General features: G+C 40.3%; 1 protein-coding gene across 7 annotated transcripts in view; it reads right to left on the bottom strand.

Moving 5' to 3' along the window:
- The window catches only part of adgrb3 (adhesion G protein-coupled receptor B3), a 122,071-nt gene that overhangs the window by 8,045 nt on the left and 89,000 nt on the right, over window positions 1–25,026 (bottom strand). For all 7 annotated transcript variants that reach the window (XM_086259762.1, XM_086259765.1, XM_086259759.1 and 4 more), the window contains 7 exons: window positions 24,699–24,742; window positions 13,298–13,424; window positions 12,204–12,307; window positions 11,962–12,064; window positions 3,344–3,494; window positions 1,735–1,804; window positions 1,261–1,327 (listed from right to left, as the gene is read on the bottom strand). In XM_086259762.1, coding sequence (XP_086115888.1) covers window positions 1,261–1,327; window positions 1,735–1,804; window positions 3,344–3,494; window positions 11,962–12,064; window positions 12,204–12,307; window positions 13,298–13,424; window positions 24,699–24,742 — 666 coding nt within the window. The remainder of the gene's footprint in view (window positions 1–1,260; window positions 1,328–1,734; window positions 1,805–3,343; window positions 3,495–11,961; window positions 12,065–12,203; window positions 12,308–13,297; window positions 13,425–24,698; window positions 24,743–25,026) is intronic.

Genomic DNA, 25,026 nt, shown 5'->3' with positions numbered 1-25,026 from the left:
AATAAATCATCCACAACGAGAGGATTCTAAGAGCAATGTTTTTAATTTCCCAGCATGACATTCTCCTTAAGTAGCCAATGGTTAGTGTCATTTTCCATCTGCATTAACTTTGACCTGTAGCTTCTATTATTTGCTCTTCTCTGTGACATTTCAGCCAATGGAAGAGACATGCCCCGCACACTCAGCCCCGGCACAACAGCCTTAAGAAAGGATCTGCCTGACAAGAAGCACTCGTCTCCTCAAAGGCACCTTCTCCTATTATTAGCAGAGAAGTGAGGGAGCTTTACACTCGCTGGCTGGACCATTGTTTAAAACAGTGCACTGTAGTCTATTTAAAATCCCCCATAACTGTGAGAAGAACTCATTAAGTATTTATGCAAATACATTCGGGGAAGTTTTTATCCAACAAGCTCTGTTACTGTGAGACATCTGACTATCGATATAGTGATAACAGCAGCACGGTGTGGCGTGCATTCTCACTGCAGATGGTTGTTTCTGCTTTTTTGTTTTGTTTTGTTTTTTTGCAGAGATTAGCTTGTGTTCCTCTGAGATTCGCTGCAAATAATAACCACGGAGCGGCGAGACTTCCGAGTCTTTGCGCTCAAACAAGAGGTTTAGTCACTTAAAAAATACATATATCTGAAATCGCTTCATTTCAAATCCCAGCAGAGAACAGGAATTTGACAGTGAACAATATTATTACACATTCCGAGTCGTCCGTCCCTCTGACACAGACTTAGTGATTTGCATAATCACATTCTTTGTGTAATTTTCTCTGTACAGCTATGTAAATACAAAATGATTAAAATACCCCAGTATATTAGATTTTGGACAAATCTAATGCATAAATACTTAATAACCTCACAGCTTCATGGAGGGCCATTATGGTAAATGAAAGGGGGTTACTCGAGCACATTGCCTGATGGGACGCTCATTACTTTGACTTTGAAACCACAGTTGGTTCCTCAAGTCAAACATTTTCAAAGCATCATTTTTTGTGTTGGGTTTCAGCACAGCACAGTTGTACCATATTCACACCATACCACCGCTAGAATCGCGTGGCTCGTGTGAGTGCTGGTCTTTGAGTGCAACCAGAACAATTCACAAGCACTGCAAAGTCATGTTTATTGAAGAATTTGTTGCTGCTAGTGCTGGCAGTTTTTCCTTTAATGTACATTTCCTTTACATTACATTATACAGAAAAGCAAAAAAACCCAACCCCAACAAAACAAAAAACAGACAGTGGTGGCTGAGACATACCAGAACAACAGCAGCTGCAGGTCCAACAAAGGCGTACAGGAGCCCGCCCTCCAAAGACAGCCAACAGCTGCAGGAAAAGCAGAGGAAAAAACACAGTTAACTCCCACTAAGGCATTAACATCCAAGTTAATGGTGCACACCAGCATACAGTTGTGTTTTCCACAATTGTCAGGGGAGAAGTGCCATATGTTGTAACTCCATATCCAAAGTTTCACGGGGTAATAAGATTCTAAAGAGATTTTAAGCAGTGTTTATGCATTTGGTATCCAGCAGGGATACAACTCACATAGAATTGGGGTCTTGCTGTGCTATTTTGAAATTTGATTGGCTTCTTGGGACTTTGTTTATGATACTATTTAGGATAACTAAGCCACTGCAGACGCGTGCAATCATTACCCTTAGATTTTACAGACGAACCTACGATGTGCCCACTGAATACTAAACACAGTTAGAAAGAGAGGAAAAAAAACTTACTATAAGGGTGTCCCATAGCCCTTTGTTTTGGTAAATCCCATCGAAACCGCAACAACTAAAGCTGGTAATCCTTCAAAGGAGAAAACAATCAATAGTTATTTGAGCAGTTCTAGTAGCTTGTTAGAGCTGAGAGCATAAACCCACTTCAAGGGAGAAGAAGTCAACTGTGCCTTCCAGTCATTAAGGAAAGTGCAACCCGATTGATTTCATTAGAAGCCACAGTATGAGACTATACAGACATCTGAGAGTATATGATCAAGTATGGGCAATTCAATTTATTTCTTTAAGTGGCAGAAAAGAACAGACTGTACGCGGCTTCGACAAAAGGGCAGCAGTGCATCATGTCCAGAAATTTCATCACTGTACTGTACAACACGTCTCCACCTTCCACACCTTTTACAAGAAGGGATTTGGCTGTACGTCTCCTCATTATAGATTGGTGTAATTGATTCGGTTCTTGCTACTATGTACTTGGAATATTAACACTATCCCTCTCCAAGCAGCGCAAGCAGGTGCTATTGATGTAATCAGTTTCCTGGAGGCACGAGCCGAAGACCCCGTTGCCATCCAGTGCTTCTCTGCAGTGCCGGAGAGGTATAGAGTGCTGGGTGTTCGCAAGCATGTCGTAAATCACAGCGCAGGCAACAATCTGGTGGAGACACTGCGCTTCAAACAGGTGAATTAAGAGACCACAGGCACTCTGTGCTGCTTGTCTCTTTTAGATCAGTGTTTTGTTTGAATAAGGTCGTAATCTGTAGAGGATTAAAGAATTATGTTCTTGTTGTGGCATGAGTAAACGAATAGAGTAATCTGTACTGCAATGCAACATCACTGTGGGACGACACAATCTCATTTATTTGTCAAAATGTATATTAGTACTTTTTTAGAAATCTGTGTGATTGCAGAACAGGCTTTGTCCATTTTTTTTGCAAGCCATGGCACTGCAATGACTAAGAGAGCCTTGTTTGTTGCTAGGTAACAAGAAGAATGAGTGTGGGCTCTTTCATAATCAAATTGATTTTTTTTTTTTTTAGGAGAGATTTTTGTAAGAAAAGGCTGTTTGGACAGGGATTGATACTGGCAGTTATCAAATGAAGGGAAATCTTGTAGGTTTTGATGCCGCGTGTATTTATTGATATTTGTATGGTGCTTATGATTAAAATCGGTAAAGAAAGATGATACATATGCTGTACTAGTTGCATTCAGTGCATTTTGCCTCTGCAAACATTTCCTTCTTCTAAACTGTACATCAGAGGGTTTCAGATGAAATGTATTCTGCTGCAGTGTGAATGCCTGGCTCAGACCCTCTTTATCAGACATAAGGTCATTGTAACCTGCAATTGAAGAGCCGCACCAGTCTGTCCTTCCCCCCCACACTGCTCATGACTGGTCCATTTACCCAGCCCTTAGAGAGCTTGACTGGAAAAAGCATCACAACAAAAGCGCCTGACAGGATGAGGATCTAGCAGCCCTACGGAGAGGATGAATAGGAAAAGACGGTGCAGTTACTTGGAAAGACACCGCGGCCAGAGATATTGTGAGAAAATGGCAGCTGCTGGGATGATGGGAGATAATGGAGAGGTTTAGAGAAACATGCTGCTTTACTTACCCCAACCCAGACACAGAAAGCGCTTACGGATGAGCCTGGTCCGAACCTTTCCTGTCACTGCCATGTAGGACTGCCAGGCCTCTGTTAGGACCCAGCAGAACGACGCCAGGAAGAAGAAGTGCAGGAAGGCTGTTGTCATGATGCAGACGCTCTATTGGATGGAGAACAAAACATGTCAGACAGAGGCAGAGCTTCATATTTAAAAGAAATGCAGTTTACTAACAGCTAATAAATATAGATTCCTTTGAAGCAACAGGCTTCCTACGGAGATGCATCAATTCTATTGATAATCCCTCATTTCCTTGAATCATTCCGGCCATACGAACAACACAGACCATCCATTAGTATCCTGTGCAGCTCAGGGAAAGTCTGCCTTGCACCAACAGAGTCAGCGATAGTAGTTTAGATCAAAGCCAGTCTAGCCAACACAAAAAAACACAGCGTAGCATTCCTCCACACTAAACCTCATTAGTATGCAGACGATCCAACCTGGAGCCATGTGAACCAAGGTCAACTGTTTTACACAGACAGAAGGGGCAACAAACCCACAACACTGCTTAAACGTTAGAGAACGCATGTGTCGGAGGCAGCACATTGGATTGATGCCACTTTTCATCTTCATTAGTTTGTCCATCTTTGTCCCACGCTCCAAATGGGATCGTTTAGAAGAGGATTAGAAATGAAGAAGTATCCTTGAGAATCTTGTCATTACATGCTGACATTTGTGAGCGAGAAGAGATTAAGCTTTTTTTCTTTTTGCTCAGATTGTTTGCACTGTGAAGATTTGGTAAACTGAGTAATACTGTACAAAGACACAAAAGATTGAAGTGCATCATCTCGTCCGGGGGAGTATACACCATGCTGTGAGATCTCCCATACACTTTTTCATCCCCACTGTGAAAGGCGCACTAAATCCATCTATCCCCTGTAGTGCTCACGGGGTTTATGCGAGACAATAATCCTGCATTACCTTATTCCCGGGAAGTGGGAAATTCTGTTAAACTACACCCACGAGGGATATTAATTACATAAATGTGCATTCAAGTGGAAAATTCATGTAGGATGCATTCAGGTGCAGTATGTATTTGTCATTTTCTTAGATACTTAAATGCTTTTGGATATTTTTTTAATTCAGCAGTCACTGTGGATTAAGGAAGTTAAAGGAATTTCATTACTGGTTGCAAAGAAGAGCTGCTGGTAAAATAATGCTTTGCTAATGTAGCAAAATAATCCAAAGCACCGAAGTAGAATATTAGTCAGTTTTGGCAGGTTCCAACTGTTAAATAATCAGCAGTGTGTTCATTTACACATTTCATTAAGTGCAAAAATGTCAGCCTAAATTTACCTGCAAGTGTGACAATCATTTCTGGAAACTTTTGCTTTTTCCACAGAGTCTAACTGGAAACAAAGCAATCCAACTGCAACTTTAAAAGCTTCAAAATCCGTAAACACGTATAGTATTTATGTTACTATAAATGGTGAAGGAAAACTATTTTGTTTTTGTGAGGTTTAGGTGGATTCAATACACTTGTGGCTAATGCTGCAGACGGTAGTATCGAAGCAACAGGGAAAAAAAAGAAAGAAGAAAGAAACCCACAACAATCATAACACATCACACTCCCATGACGCATTGCCACCTGCTCGTGTGGTAATTACAGGTGCCGTTTTAGAAATCACAAACATGCTGCGCTATAAATCTTTGATAAACTGAGATTAAGAAAAGGCATGTATGTGGGAGTCTGCCCACTTTTGACAAATTCTGACCTTTCAATATGGATTTTTTAAAATTTAGTAACCTATATCCACATGTTAGCATGCACTGTGATTGTTACTGGCAGTGATCATTACTGGATGGACTATGTGACCAAAAAAACCTCCAGCAATTTCACATCCTGATTTTGTGAAGGAGACAAAAGGGAAATGGGAAACCATACAGTAGCTAGACAGCTTGTAGACTTGCACCCAAAGCTAATTCTAGCGTTGCTGTTGCTCATGTGCTGTCCAAGGTGCTGAAAATAGAGCCTGCCTTGTTTCCTGGAAACGGGTCATATGCAACCACTATGCTTCATGGTTCACTTGGATGCCTGTGCCGTCCAGCCTCATTAGTCCTCCAAAATGAAAGCTGTGCATTTGAAGAGAGAGGAAGCCACACTATGAGGATATTACGATGGCATCGGTTGAAGGAAGGCAGCTATACAGAAATGAGGCTGAAACCCAGAGTTCACGTTGCCCTTTAAAAAGGCAAATGCTCTGAGATGCTGAGTACACTGTGTCGGTATCCATGGAAACAGAGGAACCGAGGAAGGGACCAACATTAAAACATCGCAGAGCTAATAGACGCTGAGGTAAGGGTAGGTGGTGATGGGGTATGCTTCAAGCCTGTTCAGCAGTGACAGTTTAAGATGAGGACAGGACATTTGAAGAATTAATGTGTCCTGCCTAAACTCTGACTAAAAGGTCTCTGACACTTCTACCTTCAAAGCCACAAAGTAAAAAAGAGCAGTGACATATTATTCATACATAACTTTCTATTATGTTATTACTTGTTCACACTACTGTTGCTGATGAAATTGTTTTCAGGGTCCAATTAATATTCAATATTTGGTTATTTCCATTATTTATAGGTTCATTAACTGGTTTTATGAGAATACTCAAAGTCATACACTGTCAGGTTAAAACTCTAAATTTTAATGAAACCTGAAGAAATAGATTACTCACTGTGTTTTCGCAGCAGAGACCTACAACATTATTTAAAATGCTGTAGAACAATCTGAACTGGACTATATAACATTGCTTTTATCTTCCCAACTGTACTGAATCACTGTAGGAGGAGGAGGCTGGTGGTTATTTTGACTGAAGCACCCTCCTTCTGAATCAAGCAGCAAGCGCCCCAGTGCGTTACACAGTGGGTGCTTGGGTGGAGGACGTTAAAAAACTCCAAACAACAAAAGTGGTAGTGGCAAAGAGTTGTTGAACCGCAGAGGAACGCTGAAAAAAATGTATTGACTTTGCCACTACAGCCAGAAAATGGCTACTTCTACTTCCTGGTCTGTGGATGTGCCTCACATGAACCTGAAGTGAACTCATCCCGATAACAATTCTACTTCTGCCTACTTTATCTCAATATATAACACTCCCAAGGCTCTAAACAGTACATCCAGTTATTCTCTCCAACATAATCAGAGGATTCCTGCCAAGTATGTAGGAATGAGCAGCATGTTGATTTAGTCACTTTCTACTCTGTGTGACATCAATTTAGTTAAAGTGAAACCTTGAACTGGATTGAAGAGGATGAACCAAATCCCACTTCCGTGCACCTCATCCTAAGGAGATGAAGCCTGTAGTGTGCTGAAACTATGTGCTATTGTGTGTTGCAGTTATTGTATGTCGAATATTTGGTGCATGGACCCTTGATTATGTTTAATAAACGATGACTAAGTGCATATATTATGCATGTTTTAATGGTAGTAAATGGCAAAAAAGCTTCATTCTTCCAATTCCATTATTTTTAACTACTCTGTCAAAATAATGCTGCACATCTCAGGGATCTATCTGTTTATCCTGTCTACTTCAAACTTGACGTGCACTGCTGAGGATCCGAGTAAGTGCAGTGTTGAATTTAAGGTCATTTGGATGAGGAATAATGTGAGTTTGAATGGTTGTCTGCCTCTATGAGTTGGTCCTGTGATGGTGACTTATCTGAAATGTACTCTGCCTCTCGCCCTATGATGGCTGAGTTAGGCTTCTGCCCCCTGTGACCCTGATAAGGATAAATGGAAGAGAATGGATGGATGAGGGGTGGTCTCATTTCATGGTTTCCTTCATGTTGCTGCACAGAAAGAGTAAAAGTACAGTGATAATGTGTGCCTGTCACCATTCTTGACCTCACTGTCACGCTCCTGTTAGCGTCAGTGTTGGCGTCAGTTCACGCAACACAAAGAAAGATTCTAAACAAAGTGCTGCTTTCTCAGCGATGCTGTTTATGATGAGGTGCTGACAACGTGAAATCAGCCCCCGAGAAACCACAACAGTATCCTCAGAGTGCCTTTAGATCAGCGGCAAAGACTACCGACTGTCATCGGCTTTGAATCTCCTGGTTACTGTTGCTATGCAGCACTGATGATGTCACACTGACTTTTATGATCTGTATTCAGGATCATGTAATGTTGCCTGGTAACAGCGGCGACTTAGGCTTTGTATTAACAGGGGACAGTCATTGTGGCAATTTCCAGTCCTGAACCCTAAACATATGTTTCCGTCTCAGGTGAAGGAGCACAAGCCTACAAGTGATTTTCACAGGAATCCGGTCACATGAAGCTACAGACTGACACCTGACACTTGTCGCTGCGTGACGGGCCACAAATCAGAGATTGTGGCTTGTGAGGCCTTGTGAGGCCTTCATCATCAAATGCTGAAGATGAATCATCAACATTCAATGCTTTCATGCATGCAGACTCACATAAGTGCATTGGTAACATTAACTAATGCTTGATAAACACCTTAAAGGAAGCATCAAGGTAGATGACCATCTTTAACTGTATTCCTTTTAAGTGGTGTCAACATTTCTCAAAGGGCTGTACACACATTAAGAGACAAGCAATAATATGGCAAAAAGCAAATGTGGATTGCAATAAAACTCAGCAAATTGAAGACATGAAAGGAAATAATTGCTATTGATGTAAAGTGACCATGAACCAAGTTACAGTAACTTCAACTCTGAGGTAAGTAACAATCAATGGGTGCGAAGAATAAGTTGACTGGCACACTGCAAGGTGAGCAATATACAAAAGCAGGGTGACATAAGGACTGTGAGCCTTAAATGGCTACTAATGACCAGTGGGTGATGAGTGAATCACTTCATGGAGGGTTGACTTTAACCCTAAATCACAGAGCACTAATTCAGTGTGGAGCCCAACTAAGTTGCTGCTGTTGCTAAGCAGCATCAATAAAGGACTATAACCACCATTAAAAAAACAAAAAATCTCTGTCTGGCTCTTCATCATTACAACCATCTTTACAATCCACCTGAAACTTTCAGAGGACATGCAATGGCCATTTCATATCAAAATCTGTCACCTATCCGATATCTATATGTAAGGAAAACCTCCCTAACTCTGCTGAAATGCCTCTGACTTGCCTGTGACAGTGGGAACAGGCAGTAGGAGTTTAGAAAAAAATCCCCTCTCAAAGCAAACATCAAATAAGCCAGGCAAGCATCTGCAATGCTGTCGCAGATCAAAGTGTATAAACACTGTAATGTCACAAAGGGAGTGACTGCCAGCAATTCACTTGTGATAACTTGTAACATCAGGAGGTTTAAAATGAAGATAAAGCTATAAACTGGTTCTCATTTCAGAAGACTTATGACACCTTGACCCCATCTGCCTTATGTATTTCATAGTAAGAGCATTTTAGTGGAACGGCCTCTCTAGCTCCAAGACTCTCTAATTGCATCTTCCCAGGCAAAGCCAACAGCTCCTGCTTGTCTTTGTTTGTCTTTCTATAAACCAGGATCAACAGAAACAGAGGACAAAGGAAAAGCATACACAGGCAAAGGTGATTCACTGTCTTCCTGCTCCCAGAGGACACCTCCATAGCAAAAAGATGATTTCTATTAGATGATGAGCAACTCGGAATCCACAAACAGTGGAGCCAATTATGTGCACTTCTTACAGGAGATGGAGGAAAAACAAGTGAGGCTGTGTCAGGCAGCATGGCAATTAAACCCACACAGGGACTGTTTTCTCCTCTTGGTGGCCTATCACTCAAACACCGGCTTCTACAGAGTGTCTGATCAAACAGATGAGCATTTTCTCAAATATTGTTACAACAGAGTGTTCAATACAGAGCAAAGGGACACTAGTAATAATTGCATTGTTTGGGAAGTTTTATCTACAGCGCAGCTGCACTTGAATAAATACATTTTACTACTCTTGACGACAGTACTCAGCTAGCTGAGTTTTGAGGTCCCCAATTAAATCTAGTTTTGGTTCTCGAGGCCATGGTAAATAAGCACATTTGTGCTTTTTGTGTGCTTGCTTTAGAAGTAAAGATAATTTAACCTTGGATTTTTTTCCTGATTCTCTTGCTCATGAAGACCAGACAAAAACAATGACGGCAATAACTTAATTAGTTTTTTGTTTATGCACAGAAGCCACAACAGCAGTTTGATAATAGTGTGCTTGGCTCAAAATTCTAAATCTGCTAATGTAAGAATGAGGCAAAATCTGCAAGTAATGAATCTTTGGGTGGTTTTTCTAGTCACTTACTGAAAGCAGAATCTATAGTTTAGCTCAGCAGCCACTTGCTTCTGCTTTATACAAAAACACCTGTTTACTAATGGAGAAAACAGATCATAAAAACTGAACCAGACAAAACAATAAGTTTAAAGCTGCTGAAAATTTCAGTGAAACTAAGAGGAATTTCAAAGCCAGGTTACAATTCTGTGGGTTCAATTACACCAACAACCTTGATCCAGATTTGTGTAGCTTCAAAGTTCAGTATTAATAACAGTGTTGGTCCGTTCCAAACAAATCTGTCAGCACTGCTTATTTTGATCCCCGTGAGTCTGACAAGGTAGCTTGTTGAGTCAGTCTAACAGATGCTGAAATTACATCTTCAGTATGTCAGTGGATTTTCGGGGGGGGAAAACACCTAATCTCTTTACAGATTTCATAGACAGACATCCTATTAGAGGCGAGCCGAGTGAGTATTCCATGTTAAGTGGTGGTCCTTACAATCAAGACAGGAGATGGCTGAAGCCCTGATTAAATCTGACAGGGCTTCAAATCAGCTCAGCTTTAAAAAATGCCCTGAAGCTTTGTGGATTCAGCGTCTTGGCTACTACAGTGTGCCAGAGATGCGAGGGCCAGCAGGGACACAGATGAACTTGTTATGTGCGGATGCTGTTTTTGTTATTTTACGAGACTGTTTGTAATGAACCAGCTCGGGTTCGCGTCACGATGCTAACAACTAGCACATTTTTGTCCATAATTTATCTTGTTGATTCTTATTAGATTAGTTTCCTTATTCATTTGTTGTCCATGTTTCCATTTTCGATGAACTCGGGAAAATTAACAAGCAGTATTTTGATTTATGAGTAGTAAGAACCACTAGTTGGCCCATCTGGTCCTAAAGTACTAGAAGGTAAGAGTGGCAAGTCAGTACTCGTGTTATACAGCACCAGCAATACTTCTAATGACAAAAGACCCCCTAACTCTTTTGACACATTTCTTTCATTTTTACAAGCATTTTAAAGGGATTTTTGTCTGTGATTTAGATTCTAAAATCTTTGACTGCTGCGATATGAGAATATCCAGATGTGCCTTATTAATGAGCTGAAAAAACAAAACAAACAAACAAAAACAAAATGGAAGCGAATACGAGAAACACTGAGGAATAATGAGATGAGGGACAAAAAGCCATGTGTGTCTCGCAAAAGGTAAAGATATACCGAGAAAGTGGTTACACAATAAAATGCCTGTAATCAGACAATGTGTCACACTGTAGTGCTGCCAAATGACCGAGAAGGGCATCTGTGTGGGCAGCTTGTAAATCCTAACTACTTTTTTGCCAAACAATCTTTTACATTAGCTACTTGTTCGCTGGCCAGTGACAAAGCAGGAGGAAGGAAACGACGCATTTTACTGGAAGCGCTTCTCCAGCAGCAGCTGGGTTTTCGAATCCTGCCGTGACTTGATCAGAAATTCAGCTCTTGTTGATATCTGAAGAAAAAAAAATGATTTGCTATCTCTCCGCGATGCTTTTGAGTCACTGCAACAATGCCAAATCCACATTCAGTCTTAGCAGGACAGAATCCTAATTTCCTGCGTTTGACCCATGCACCATGTGTGCTGGTGTGCAAAATGTCTGCCTTTCTGCTCTTACACTACTTGCTGCCAACCTATCTTGACTTTTTAAGGAACTCTATAATATATAGAAGGTCCCGACAGTCTTTTATGTTAATTCTTTTATTGCTTTGCACTTTTAACTGTGTCTGAATATCACTGTAGTTTCAGTGCCAACAGATTGGGGGTTGTCTCAAGTTTCACCAGAGTAATATGTATGGTTCTAAGCCAAGGCAGAGTAGGTCTGCATCTTAAGGAGGCATTAGACACACATTATTTTCCATTTGGAATGAATATAAAAGGCTTCTGTGAGACCTAAAAGAAAACGAGTAATTTACTTGAACACAGCAAAATGCTAACTACTAGATTCTTTAAAGAAATCTGGAGTTCAAAAGGTGCTATTTTGAAGATAAGAGTTGGCAGATGAAGAATGGGACTGATTATTGATTCAAATCTCTGCCTTAAAGATGAGCAAATTTGACTAACACTTCTCCAGCTGACTGGGAACAGGTGAATATGATGGAGCATTTGTAGCATATCTTTTCATCCTCAATACCTCATTACATTCTACATGATAATATGCACAGCTCTGCATAATTCTGCATGGTAAACTATTACCTGTTGAGCTCAAAGAAATGCCAGAATGAAAATTAAGAAGGCTGAGCTGTGTTAAAGCTGGTGTAGGTGAGCGTGGTGTCATTTGGATCTTTCTAACCCATGCACCTCCACACTTTGGAATCTGTGCCCAATAAATCCTTAAATTGCACTTACCACATTGTGGGTCTGTGTTTGCCCAACAAGGATCAATATGTTTGAGCAGACTATAGATAAGCAGAAGTTGAGCAGGATGATGGATCGCTCAGAGCGGATATATCTAAAAAAAACAAGGGAAGAGAATTAACCAGACTTTAAGTTTTACCAGAACTTTCACCAGATTATGAAACATCACATAACAACTGAGAATTATTATTATTGTTTGGTTGAAATGTATGCACTTAAAGCGTTGCAGTTACCGCCATAGCACTGCGTAGATCACTGCCAATGTGATCAAGGCGAGGCAAGACAAGCCACAGCCAACTATCAATGTCACAGATGGGACCCCTGAGTACTCCATGGTCTGTAGGGATGACAGAGCAAGACGAACCAGTCAGTGGGAGGCTGGATGTGGTTCATGCAGGACAGTAAATCTTTATTATTGGCCAGAGAGGGAAGCAATCAAAACAACCACCACCAACAATATGAATAATCCACAGTGCGACTTAATTTACATTGAGGTTTTAGTTGCATGTGTGGGCTTGAAGCTTGTTTAGATACTTGCATAAAACTTTCCAGGAGATCATGTTGCAGGAGAATAAACAGTGGAAGTAATTATAACCAATGTTTTTGTTTTATGCTGTGTTTTCTCAGTCACACTTGGAAGTCAAGGAGGCTGGCCAATCGCGGGCCAGCCACTGAGGCTTCCTTCACATACACTAATGCGGTTTCCCATATTATAAACCATATTCAGTAAATCAAAGCTAGACAAAATAAGCACTTTGCTGGAAGAAAAATGATGCTGTATGATTTAGGCCTGACAGAGAGGAAGGCCACAGTGTAAGTACTGCATGTTCTCAGATTTAATTACTTTATCTTTTCAGGAAATTACAGGCTCCTGCTTCCTTTACCCCAGTCTAATTGCAACACACAATTGTGCTCAAAACACAATTTAAAGATCTCACCTGCAAGAATTTGTCAGCTTTTTTTGTGGACAGGTCAGTAAAGAAAACAGCACCCAAAAAAGGTGAACTTTATCTTTATCTCTTCCCTAACATGATTGATGAGGAGACACTTAAAGACAAGCACCAGCACGCACACACCCTCCCCCTCTGCATGCCCATACACAATCTATCTATCTAAGTCTATGCCCAAACTAGAAAATACTCCCCCCCACAATCTCCCCTTTACCACTGTATTACTATTTAACAGGATTAGCACACACGAAGATTCAATTTTCATTCTCACCAGCACACACACAGACACACATACATACACACACGAACAGGGAGCCTTTCTCCTTTACATGAGCTCATGAAACCCACATCGAATAGCAAATCAATAGCCTACTTACTATTTCTCTTGGTTGCTGAGCCAAAATGGCGAAGGTAGATACACGATCACATAAGCATTTTGTATGGGATGCATCTGTAAGCACCGTTTTACATCCTTTTGTGGACCAGGCTCCCCAAGAATCGTTCCTGCAAGGAGGAGGCAGAGGCAATTAGAGGTTTAATTCCAGCGGTGACACGACTTCACAGGACTTCTCGACATCGCTTCGGCGTTTTTATTTAATTATTACTAATATGACTCGAGAGCTGGAGAGATTGTTTCATAGAGAGAAAGAAGAAGAAAAAAAGCGAACAGACTAATCGACACGGCTCTGGTGTGGCTACGAGCAGCATTTCAGCTGGAGCAGATAGAGAGGCAGAGACGGAGGAGGGGGAGGACGCACGGAGCTGTCCAAGCAGACCGGTGCTGATTGATTCGCTATACGCAGATAAATACCAACGAGTCGAGTGATACAGAAAACAGCGTTATTTCCTCTTCATGCACAAGTTAAAAGCCTTTATATTTACCTGTTTGCCTCTCTGCGTGCTTTATATTCTTCTAGAGATCTTTTCCAAACGACTATAATCCTCTTCCCCCCCCCCCGGTTATCCTGTCCTTTTTTACTCCCCCCACTTTCGGCTGATTTTTCCCCCCCTCAGCTGTTTTAATTAGCAGCTTTTGAATGCTTCCTTAGGGGGATTTTCACCCTGGAAACGGTGGACAGCATCAGATTGATACTCTGTTCCTCTCTGCTGGTGTGAGGGGGGGAGGCAGATGCAGTGAAAAAATAAACGCACGCCGTCGCAAGGTTTGCTTATTCGGCTTCGAGTCTAGTGATATGACGGGAATAAAGGATGCTTTTGGGTCATTCCTGAAAGTCATTTTACACGAAAGTTGTCGCTCCCCGGCGTGAAGCGCTCCCCTAAAAAAACACCGCAGAACTAATACCACCCCGCGGAGGCAGCGCAAATGGTTGCAGCCAGTCCCCACTTCACACCACTAGTAGGTGAAATGAAAGGAGCGTCTCTCTTCCATTTGTCATTCACCCCCGACTCATTTTGTGCCTTCAGAAATACCATCCTTGCTGATTAAATATCACCGAGGCTTTATTCTGAACACAGCCTTTGCAGCAACACCCAACCTGACTTTTAGCTTCGTGCCGTCACTAGCAAACACCTGTTGTCCTGCAAGGCGCTCTGCTCACCCTACTACTAATTTTATAAAGCCAAGAAGAAGAAAAAAAGGGAAAAAGATGCATACTAGTGATTCAAGACAATATAAGACGTACTGGCTTTTGATTTGTTTAAGCGGGCAGTGGCTGCTGTGCGAGCTAATCCTGCTTTGTCATTTGATCAATGTGGCAGAAATATTTATTATTCCTGGAAGAGACCATGGAGCCAGTTGCAAATTTCCAGCCAGGGCCAACCGACACTGTGGGTTGTTTGTGTGTGCACAGCAATGAAACGATAAACGGATATCCTCCCCCTTTTGCTTCTCTTCTTAACTGGGCTGTGACCATTCTGTGTACACAACTGATATGTGCTTTTCAGCAGACTGCATGCTAAAACAAAAAGCATAAACCAATTAAGACAAAAACCAAAAGAAAAAGAAAGAAAGGATAAAAGAGAAAAAAGCGAATGACCCACTCATTAAGCTAGCATCAGCAGTTCTTAAAAAAGTTTAGTTATAAATTTGAATCACAGTTTATAAATAAATTAAACTATATGTATTTATACATACAGCAGAACCTCTACGAATTGGTCATATCAGAAACATTAATTTCTTCAAAACTGGTGCAAAATGAACGTTTGAAGCAAATAAACAACATGTCTACAAGTCACCAAAGAAGCACCTGTGGGTGAAATATGGAGCAAGTTTAGCCCTGGAATAGGAGTCATATGATAGCTGAGAAGGATTTTATGATACCGCACTGCTGATGATTGCAGAAGTAGTTCAATGTTGAAATTGCATGTTGGACTTTCCATCATTTTTTTGTCTGTACAGGTGTGTGGCTCTCCAGATGTTCCAGTTTCAACATTAAGATTAATGTTGGTTTAAGCAAGTGCAAATCTATTTACAGCTATATGAACCCAGTGAGAAACTGTACGCAATATCACCACGACTTTCTTTTTGCTTATTTGTCACACTTAAATGTTTAAGATCATCAAACAAATTTTAACATTAGACAAAGGACACTTAAGCAAGAACAAAATGCAGTTTTCAATGATAATTTTATTTATTAAGGGGGAAAAAATGCTATTCAAACCAAACTGGCCCTGTGCGAAAATATAATTACCTCCTAAATCTAATATCTAGTTGTGCCACCCTTGGCAGCAACAACCGCAATCAAGCATTTGATATTCAGATCATTATCATGCTCTATAATCCAAGTGTACTTGAGTTTCAGGGAACAAACTTGTGGCTGGGCATTCTCCTTCAGGATTTCTAGTAGAGAGCAGAATTCATCGATCCATCAATTACAACAAGTCATTCATGTCCTGACACAACAAAGCAGCCTCAGACCATCACATTACCATCACATACCACATTACCACCATGACCATACTTGACTGTTGTCTTTTCAATCCACAGATTATTTCTCCAGAAGTTTTGGGGATCGTCAGCAGTGGTTTTCTCCTTGGAGCTCTCCTGTGGATGCCACCTTCGCCCAGTCTCTTTTTTATTGTTGAATCATAAATGCTGACCTTAATTGAGGCAAGTGAGGCCTGCAGTTCTTTAGATGCTTTTCTGCGTTGTTTTGGACCTCGTGTATGAGTCATTGATGCACTCTTGGAGTGATTTTGATAGTCCGAACACTCCTTGGAAGCCTCAACACTGTTCCTAGTTCTCTCTTTTTGTGGAAAATGACTCTCACCATCGTTTGATGAAGTCCCAATGCCTTAGGAACCCTTCCAAGGTTGATGTGACTTGTTTTCTTATTTGTTCTTAAGTTCCTTTAGCTCATGGCATGATGTGTTGCTTTTTGAGATCTTTTAACCTACTTCACTTTGTCAGAGAGGTTCTAAAGTGACTTCTTGATTCAGAAGGTCTGGGTGTGGCTGCTTAAATTCAACTCAGCTTTCCAAAAATTGTGGTAAATTCCATTAAATTAATGATTTAACAAAGGGAGTGGGGTTGGGGAGATGTGGCAATTGTTTTTTTTAACAGTGCCAGGTAGGTTCAAATAGCTTTTTTCCCCTTAATACATGAAATCATGATTTAAAAACATTGTATTTACTCAGGTTATCTTTATCTAATATTACAAGATAAACATGTAAGTGTGACAAATATGCAAAACTAAGAAATCAGGAAAGGAAAACACTTCTTCACAACACTGTAGTCAGTACATCTTTGCACAGCTGCAGAGTAAAGGTTAGAAAAGAATCTTTTAACGTGACAAAACTGCTGTGCACATATTTTATAACAATAGTGCACACTTTTCAGCACTTTGGGTAATTCCTGTAGGAGAGTGATGAGGTACCATAAGGTAACAAGTAGGGTGCTATTACATACTCAAACTGATTGTCACGATCTAATACAACCTACTTTCCAATGCAGGCTTTCTTTTGACGTGACAGATTGACACAATGTGTGATGCTTTGTAACTTTGGGATGAATCCATCTCTCCCCTGGTGAAAACTCAATCCTTGGCATGATCTGTTTCTAACTTTTGACTTGTTAGATGTTTGCTTATCCTCTGTGCCGGGGGGAAGCTGACAGGAGAACAATCCCTGCCTGGGGATTTATGTATGCCACGTTTGATGTGTTGCCTGACCTTATTGGGGCTCGGTGGCCCAAGAATATAAAACATCCCCAAGAGAAAGTGACATTTTTGACCACAGTAAGACTGATGACATGACATTCATCACACACCAACTGCTGACCACTTTATATCCACGCAGTGATCTATTGACAACTTTACATCAAAACTTACAGGACTTAAAATTTCTGACAGAACTTGATGGGGCTCCGGTTTTTACGCAGTTCGGTGTCAAGCCGCAAGATAAGTGACAGCAAGAGTTACAAAGAAAGCTCACAAAGTTTTAAGCACATTCAGTATTTAAACCTTTGAGTCTTGCTAAACCACAACTTAACTTTGAAAGACTGAGCCCCTCTACACATCCTGTTACTAAATGTACACCTTACCCACATGTTTAGACATTATACTTACAGCATAAGTCAAACAGTAAATCTGTATCATTATTTTTAAGCCAACATGGTGGCGCTGCTGTATACGCTACATGACCATAGGTGCAGTTGTTTAACCTCACTTGTCACACTGCACATAAGCAAGGCTAACCGTATGTTTCTATAGGGATGCAAAAACCTTTAAATTCCTTGCATGCCCACATTAGATTAGGCAGACACCGAGATGGGAGCTTAAAGTGTGCCTTAGGCTATGCACTTAAGGCAATTTTATAAAGTCTTGAAAGACTGACACACAATGGCAGGCAGAGGAGGGAGGGGGCAATGCTGGGAAATGATTCCATCCATCTTGGATCTCTTGATGATGGGCAATTTATATCAGCCTGTGGGCCACATTGTGTGTGTTAACTGAGTGAAGAGAAAAGAAAAATGAGCGCATATTCTTGTGTATCAGGGAAATCGGATTAATCCCTAACATTCCCTGAGTGGGACAAGACCCTTCAAAACGAGGCAGACAAACAAGATAACGTGACATCTGTATTTATTAGTGAGGGTGTGACTAGCCCTACAGGTGCATACAAATGAAATGTATCGTGTATCTGTTTAATAAAATACACCAAGGGACAAGCATCACTACAGTTCATTAGGGTCACTGTAGTAACAGAGAGATTTTTTTTTCATTAGCAAACATTTTTATTTGTCAGTCTGGTTCTTCTGGGAGTCACAACCTGTCCAGGGTCTACCCCACCTTTTGTCATTTGCCTGCTAGGATAGGCTCCAGACATCCCTGTGGTCCTAAACTGGATACGTGGTTAAAAAAGTGCATGGATTGATGGAAAGCACTCAGTACAAAACAGCATGCATGAGTGACAGACAGAAAACTGATTAAGTCAGAGACAGCATGAAGGTGGAGGGGTGGTGGTGCAAAGTGGTTTGAAGATGCAGCAACTCTGTGCAGCCAATGAGACCTCCCTATGAGATTTGACAATTGGATGCCTAAAAGGGTATCATTTGAACTGAGATGAGCTGTTATCAGGTGATCTACCAGCATATCCGGCTGAGCTTGGCTTAATGGCCTGCCTGTTATCCTCAGTTTAGTTGACCTTTAGTGCATCCACTACTGTCTGCACTGTACTGCACTGCATCTACTGTCCAATGTTTGGTATTAAATACCAATATTTAAACTTTATGTGACTGGTAAATTTAAATTGTGTTGCGAACTGTAAGTTCAGACAGCCATAATTGAAAGTACACAAGTTTTCTTTGGTCATCTATACGAATATAAAAATACATCTATTATCTAAGTTAAATAATAATGGAGTCAGATAGAATTCCTGCATGCATAAAGTATCAGATAATTATCGCCTGCAAGGGGCTGGTGCATTAGTATTGCATGCCATACTTCACTGTGTGTACATGTGCATTACCCCAACCTCTGGCCCATGCACAAATGCAAAAATACCTTTTACTGTGAATTAATTCATAGTTAAGAGTCGTTATCAGTCCACTATCAGCCCTTGTTTGACTAAAGCTTACAATTAGAATTATTAAACATCACTCATACTGTCACTTCTCACCTGGTGCCATCCTTTTGATTTCAGCCACCAGACATAAAGGCGCTTTCACCATTATTGTCTCTACATCTGCACTGTCAACAGTTTCCACTCAAAAGCAGCCCTTGGAAATTGACATAAATCTTTCCACATGGGTCCCTGAGACTAAATCTGATGAAGTGCGAGTCTATGGAGCGAATGTGTCTCTTTGTGGTCCTATGCTGTGAAAAAGCTTGACAGCTGCTGATCACAGATATGAAAATGTCAAATAAGATTGACGTCAAACAGGGGAAACCATTGGAGAGTTCTTCAAAACAACAACAACAAAGACAAAATACCCCCCAAAAAACCCCCAAACCTAAAATCAAATACCGCATTAGCTGAAAGATAAAGTGAGACGTGATTTTGAGTTTTACATGGCATTATGCTGCAGGCAGAGTTGACCGTGGACATGACTGAAGTGAACAGATACAGCATTATTCACATGAAACCAGGCACAACTAAAATGAAAGCAATGCTTATCAAATTTATTAGTAAATGTAAATTCTCTCTTAGCAGTAATGTTACTGTTTGACTTGTCACAGATTTAATGTTATATTCAAAAACTAGGTTAGGCGTGGTTGCATGAACTCCGTCCCAGCTTCCACCCAGCTCATGGAGTAAACGACTACCACTGAACCACACAGACAAACTTGTGGATGGCGGCATCTTCTTTGTTGCTGTAGTAGATACATTTTGATTCAACACTTAAACACACCGCCATGAAGCTGCTGGTTTTTTTTTTAAATGTCCAAATGGAAAGCAAATGTTGCTGTTGCAGAGGTTTCTCTTGATTCATAGGATTTGGAGCAGTTGGAGAGTGTAGGGTGCAGCCTTTTTGGCTCAAATTCAGCTTCTCCAGATGTTTGTAGAACTCGAAGCAGTGACAGCTGCTTTCACACGTTAACATCTAAATGATTAAAAAGGTTTAATTTCTCAGGAAGTGGAGTGCTCCCGGTAAATTCTTGCTAAGAATTGTGCAGCACTTAGAAATGCCAGATAAAACTAACGAGGTGCATTCAGTAAAAGCTAAAGACGTGACTTGAAAGCGCTTTCCGTTGTATTCGGCGGTTTTGTTTTGTTTTTACACATAATTGTTTAAAACACGTTTTACTGCTCGAGTCCTTGCTATACTTTATTTTTGTTTTATTCGAAACTTGTGTCAAACACGTGTCTTTGCATGCTAGGAAAAAAGACTTTATCCATCAATATATTTGACTAGAAAGTCATTATTTAATATTTAAATAACAATAATTTCGTACTTCATTGTCTTGCTTAGAGTAAACACATTAAACAAGAAAATAACCTTGAGGGTGAAATAAAAGGCAGTGAAATTCTCTGTTTTAAAGATGTCTTAATGAAGGGCCAAGATGCTGACTTGTGAATCCTTATTTAAGGATCTGCAAATGTTCTCAGCCGTTTGATGTTTAGCTTCCACGAGACTCTGTTTGATAATCCGAGAAAGGGTCCTGAAGCATCTGCGATTAAAATGTCAAAAAGACACTCATATGGCTTTCCATGCACTGCTTCCCAAGCATCAGAGGATTTTTAAAAGCAGTTAATTGCAAGGCAACGTCAAAAGGCCAGAACTAGCTTGGAACGTCATTCTGCATTTTTATTTTTTCTACAAGTTTGGGGGCAGTAAGGAAGAAAACCGCCTAGTTTTACAACTAGTTTGTTTTTATATCGTAGCATTAGAAAGAGACAAGTCAGAACTGTAAAATAACCTTATGGTAGACTCACAGTGTCATATCACTTCTAAGATATTCTAAGATGGATTAATATATATATAGTTAAAATGTTATTTATGAAAGCTAGGGATAAGGTGAAGTGAGTTGTCAGGCAGATTAATTCTCCCTAAATATTTATTTTTGACCACAACAGGGATGTTAACTGATCTGAAGTCACTGGGTTGCACTTTTTATTGTTCCCTTGGCACAGTGGTGGGATATTGGTAATTTCGAGGTTATTTGAAAGAAAAAAAGAAAAAAAAATATTGACATTTGAAAAAGTAATAAAAGTGTATGCATCTGATATGTTTACACTCAGTGCTGTGGACCTGGAGACCGGAAGAGTAAATTTAAAAAAGATATTGGATATTTTAGAACTCAGTGTGTGGTGTTTGTTTATATTTCTCTGTCGTTTTCAAAGCTAGCCAACTGCAGCAGATTCACCTATAGGCCTCCATAATAATGATGTGAACTGAGCCCTCACTGTTTTCAAGCAGTTTAATATTATGGTCACTACTTTAATATTACATTGGAAGTTAGTTATAGTCAATTTCAACATTTCATTATTTGTAAGTCTTATATAAATAAAGCCTATTCTGAAAGATTTGTTCACATTTGTTTAAAAATACTTTGATCGTGTAGTTTATGTTAAAGTCCAGCTCAGTGTTCACATAACCTGCACGTGGACCATAGCTCTCCACTTGCAAATGTTTTCTCTCTGCTAATTGTCAACATGAGCACTCTCATTTGGTTTGAACCAACATGGCTGACAGATGGCACATCATCCCCTCAATGAGTCCTAAGAGTGGATCCTATTGGATAATAGAAAGAGCCAAATGTTTGAAAAATGATTATCATACCATGGAGTCATTCAGTGGTGCTATGATTAAAATTACCTAATGTAGTATGGGGGGGGGAAAAAATCAGATAGTTAACACTAGGTTTGTGAAAGTCAGACAGAGAGAATGTAGCTGAGTTGTCCCAGTTGTATCATTGCTGTTCAAAAATAGACCAGCTGCCCTCAAATACTGTGATAGAGGACAGACCGCGCACAATTCAGATGCTATTTCACAGTGAAAGTAACAAGCTTTTATATGCCTTTGCCAGAGATCTGTTCATCCACTATTGCTGTTAGGTTGTACACAATTAAGTGAAACTGGAATCAAACATATTTCTAGTAAATACATTTCCATCCTGTTACAGGTAAAAAATAAAAATAAACAACAAACTGAACAAAAGTTCTACAAAACATGATCCATCCATAGTGTTAGTATTCTTATTTTAGAAAAAACAATACCGCTGTCCATGTTGTAGTTCTAAAAAATACGATTTCTCTTCCACTGATTTCAGGTAAGCTTGAGTAGTTTTCTATAATAATCCTGGTATTTTTGTTGAGCTTAAAAGACACATGTATCGCCCAAGTGGATGACGCAAACGATGGCTGTGCAGCCGAAATGCGACAGAAGGAGGAAAAGTCTTGTTTTTCCTATAACACATGCAGACAAATGCAGACAAAACTACAACCTTATTGTAGTACACCAAATGTTTTCTTTCTTCATTATGTGAAATGCTGGCTTGCGCCCACTCGATGATATCCATTGCAGACATTGTTGCCTGTAAATCCCTCATGCAGTTTGAGTTGACTTGCCTGCTGTTTGCAGTATCCAACCCTGTTTCATTTTTAGGTTTATCAAGTTTTATTGAACCACCCAGGAGCAAATCTTTCTTTGGATCCTGCCTTGCCATTTGCCCCAACAGCCACCAGAGTTCTTTCTCTCTCTCTTTCTTTTTGATGTCCAGCACTGGAATTCTTCATCAGGTAATTGCTTGTGTAGCCGCCTAAGCTGTTCAATCGGCCACCCCAACCATCCATCAGCCGCCCCTGCCAACACCCAGTGAAATGTCCATCCCTCAAATATTCAATAGCCTGTCTTCTCTGCGCCATGACTACTGGGCACTACCCCAATTGCTCCAGGTCTTAAGACTGGTGTCTGCCACTGTAAGACTCACTGATATTTAATTTGCTGCCACTTCAGAAGTATTTGCATCCCAGTTGTCTACCTGTCCTGGATCAAAACTACTGCCCACCAATCACAACTCTTCCAACCATCTTTTTTTTTCTCCCTAGCCTTGCAGCCACCCTCTAAACTCTCTAGCTCAGCAGATTTCCAGCCCTCAGGCCATCCATCTGACCTCTTTTGCCCTGGCCCCCCACCTGTTATGTGATGCTTCTTTTCTTTCCAGCCGTGAGGCAGTCTACCTGGCCTTCTACACTACCTCAGGGGCAATCATTCATGATGTCTTTTTGAGGCTAATTAACACGTACTGACACCGTGAACAAGTCTTATTGTAAAGTACGAAAAAAATTCCACTTTTGAGTGGAAATGATCCAACATGGGAAATCACGGGACTGTTCTGTTTGCTGCAGAGAAGGTGACATCAAATCAACACAAATGGCACAACAATCTCAAACACAGACACAGTTTGGAGGACTATGCATCAAGCAGCAAACAACTTATTCAGATAAGCAAAAGTGTATCTCCTCCATACCCGCTTCACACCCTGGAGGACGGGGCTGTGGCCCCCCCACACTCCCTAGCAGATCATTACATGGAGAAACCTTTGGAATGCAAGCATGCTGATCCACACAGGTATGCACACATGGGTATTCACAGACGCGGACTAAAGCTTTCTTGGCTGCTGCCTCAAAGCACACTGTGCGCTGTCTATCTTGCGTGCTGCACAATATCGTTTATTATTTAGTAAATATTGATGTCTATGACTAGCTAGTTTATTGTGATGGTGCTTTGTTTTCTCTATTATTATGTTGCTCTTTGTTGTTTGCTGTCTCCTCTGTTTGTTTTTGTTTGTTTGTTTGTTTGTTTTTTTTCTCCATACAGGTGACCCAGGAGTTCTTTTTTTTTTTGTCTCTCTTCCCCCCCCTTCTCACCGTCTCTTCTCCCCTTTGGTTTTCTTTCTTTCTCTCCCCCTCTCTCTCTCATTCATTCCCCCTGTCCTATTTATTTAAAAAAAAAAAAAAAAAAAAAAAAATGACAAAGGATGAACTGAAGCTCTGCCATCACGTAATGTCGCATACTGCTGTTTCTGATGTCATTTAGAAAAAAAAAAAAAAAAAAAAAAAAAAAAAAAAGATAAGCAAAAGTGCAAAATGTAATGTTACTCAAGTCATTGGCTTTACATAAATGTAATATTTGTTGTATTCTTATGGAGTGTCACATTTCTACACCATAAAATTAAGCATTCTATATGAGCTGCTGTGTTTCGTTTAGGTAAAGCGGTTGTGTTTTGTGTCCTCATAATTTGTGGGAGTTTCCCTCCTGATACGTTATATAATTCTGCAGTATTTTTGACTGATGCTACGGCACCTTAGGCAGTGACTTTTATCAGCACTTACTGTAAAATGAATATCTTTAAGAAGTCTGCTGAAGCCTATACATGCTGCCTTTTAGTTTTGTATGCACTCAAACTATTTTGTAAAGGACTGGTATAGATATAAATGTCTCAACTGCTGTGAGACGGGCTATTTTCTAACTCATTAGTATTAGTAACTCATATTTGTTTGATTCGTGTTGGGTTCTGATAGAAAACTTGATGGAGTCATGATGACATTCACTAAACAAGAACTCTGCAACTTCAGGACCTTGCCATCATTGACTCAAAGTCAGTATGAACACAGGTTTAAATCAACACGTGTGAGTTTTACAGCCAAGCATTAAACTCATATGACTTACAACTGGCCTACCGTGTTGTTCACTCTGAATGAGGTTTAATGCAGTTTCTTTGCAGTTCCAATAATGTTGTAATGGTTTACCCAGAAAAATGTATCACCCTGATTTTGAACATGGAAATTATCCCAAAAAAACACACACAGAAGACAATGAATACCTATAACAACAAAAAAAGTGAAAAGAAGTGAAAGTGCATGCCCACTTACAGTATGGTGCTGTCCCACAGCGCACAGTAAGGGTTCATTGTTCCCTGGAAGGCAGGAAAAGGACAAAATGTTTGGTAAATTATGATGATAACTCATCATCATTTTCATCACCACCATCATCATTATTATAAATCAAGTGCACGTTTGTCCTTTTATTTAGCTTTTTTGAAAACGTGTTTCATAGATCACACAAAAAAGCTTTGAACTCCACTACCACAGACACACACACGCATGCACAAATTTGCTGACACGTTCAGACTTACATGCACTTTATCTCAAAGATGAATAAAAAGGTCTGGATCATAAAAAGGGATTGTCCTTGTAATTA

Source organism: Aulonocara sp. 'chitande type north' Nkhata Bay, linkage group LG13 (assembly GCF_057382095.1).
Source record: "Aulonocara sp. 'chitande type north' Nkhata Bay isolate Kocher_YH1m ecotype deep benthic linkage group LG13, A_spYH_male_GT1.1, whole genome shotgun sequence".
NCBI lineage: Eukaryota > Metazoa > Chordata > Actinopteri > Cichliformes > Cichlidae > Aulonocara > Aulonocara sp. 'chitande type north' Nkhata Bay.
Note: the sequence above shows the minus strand (reverse complement) of the source record. Positions and strands in the feature narration are given on the sequence as shown.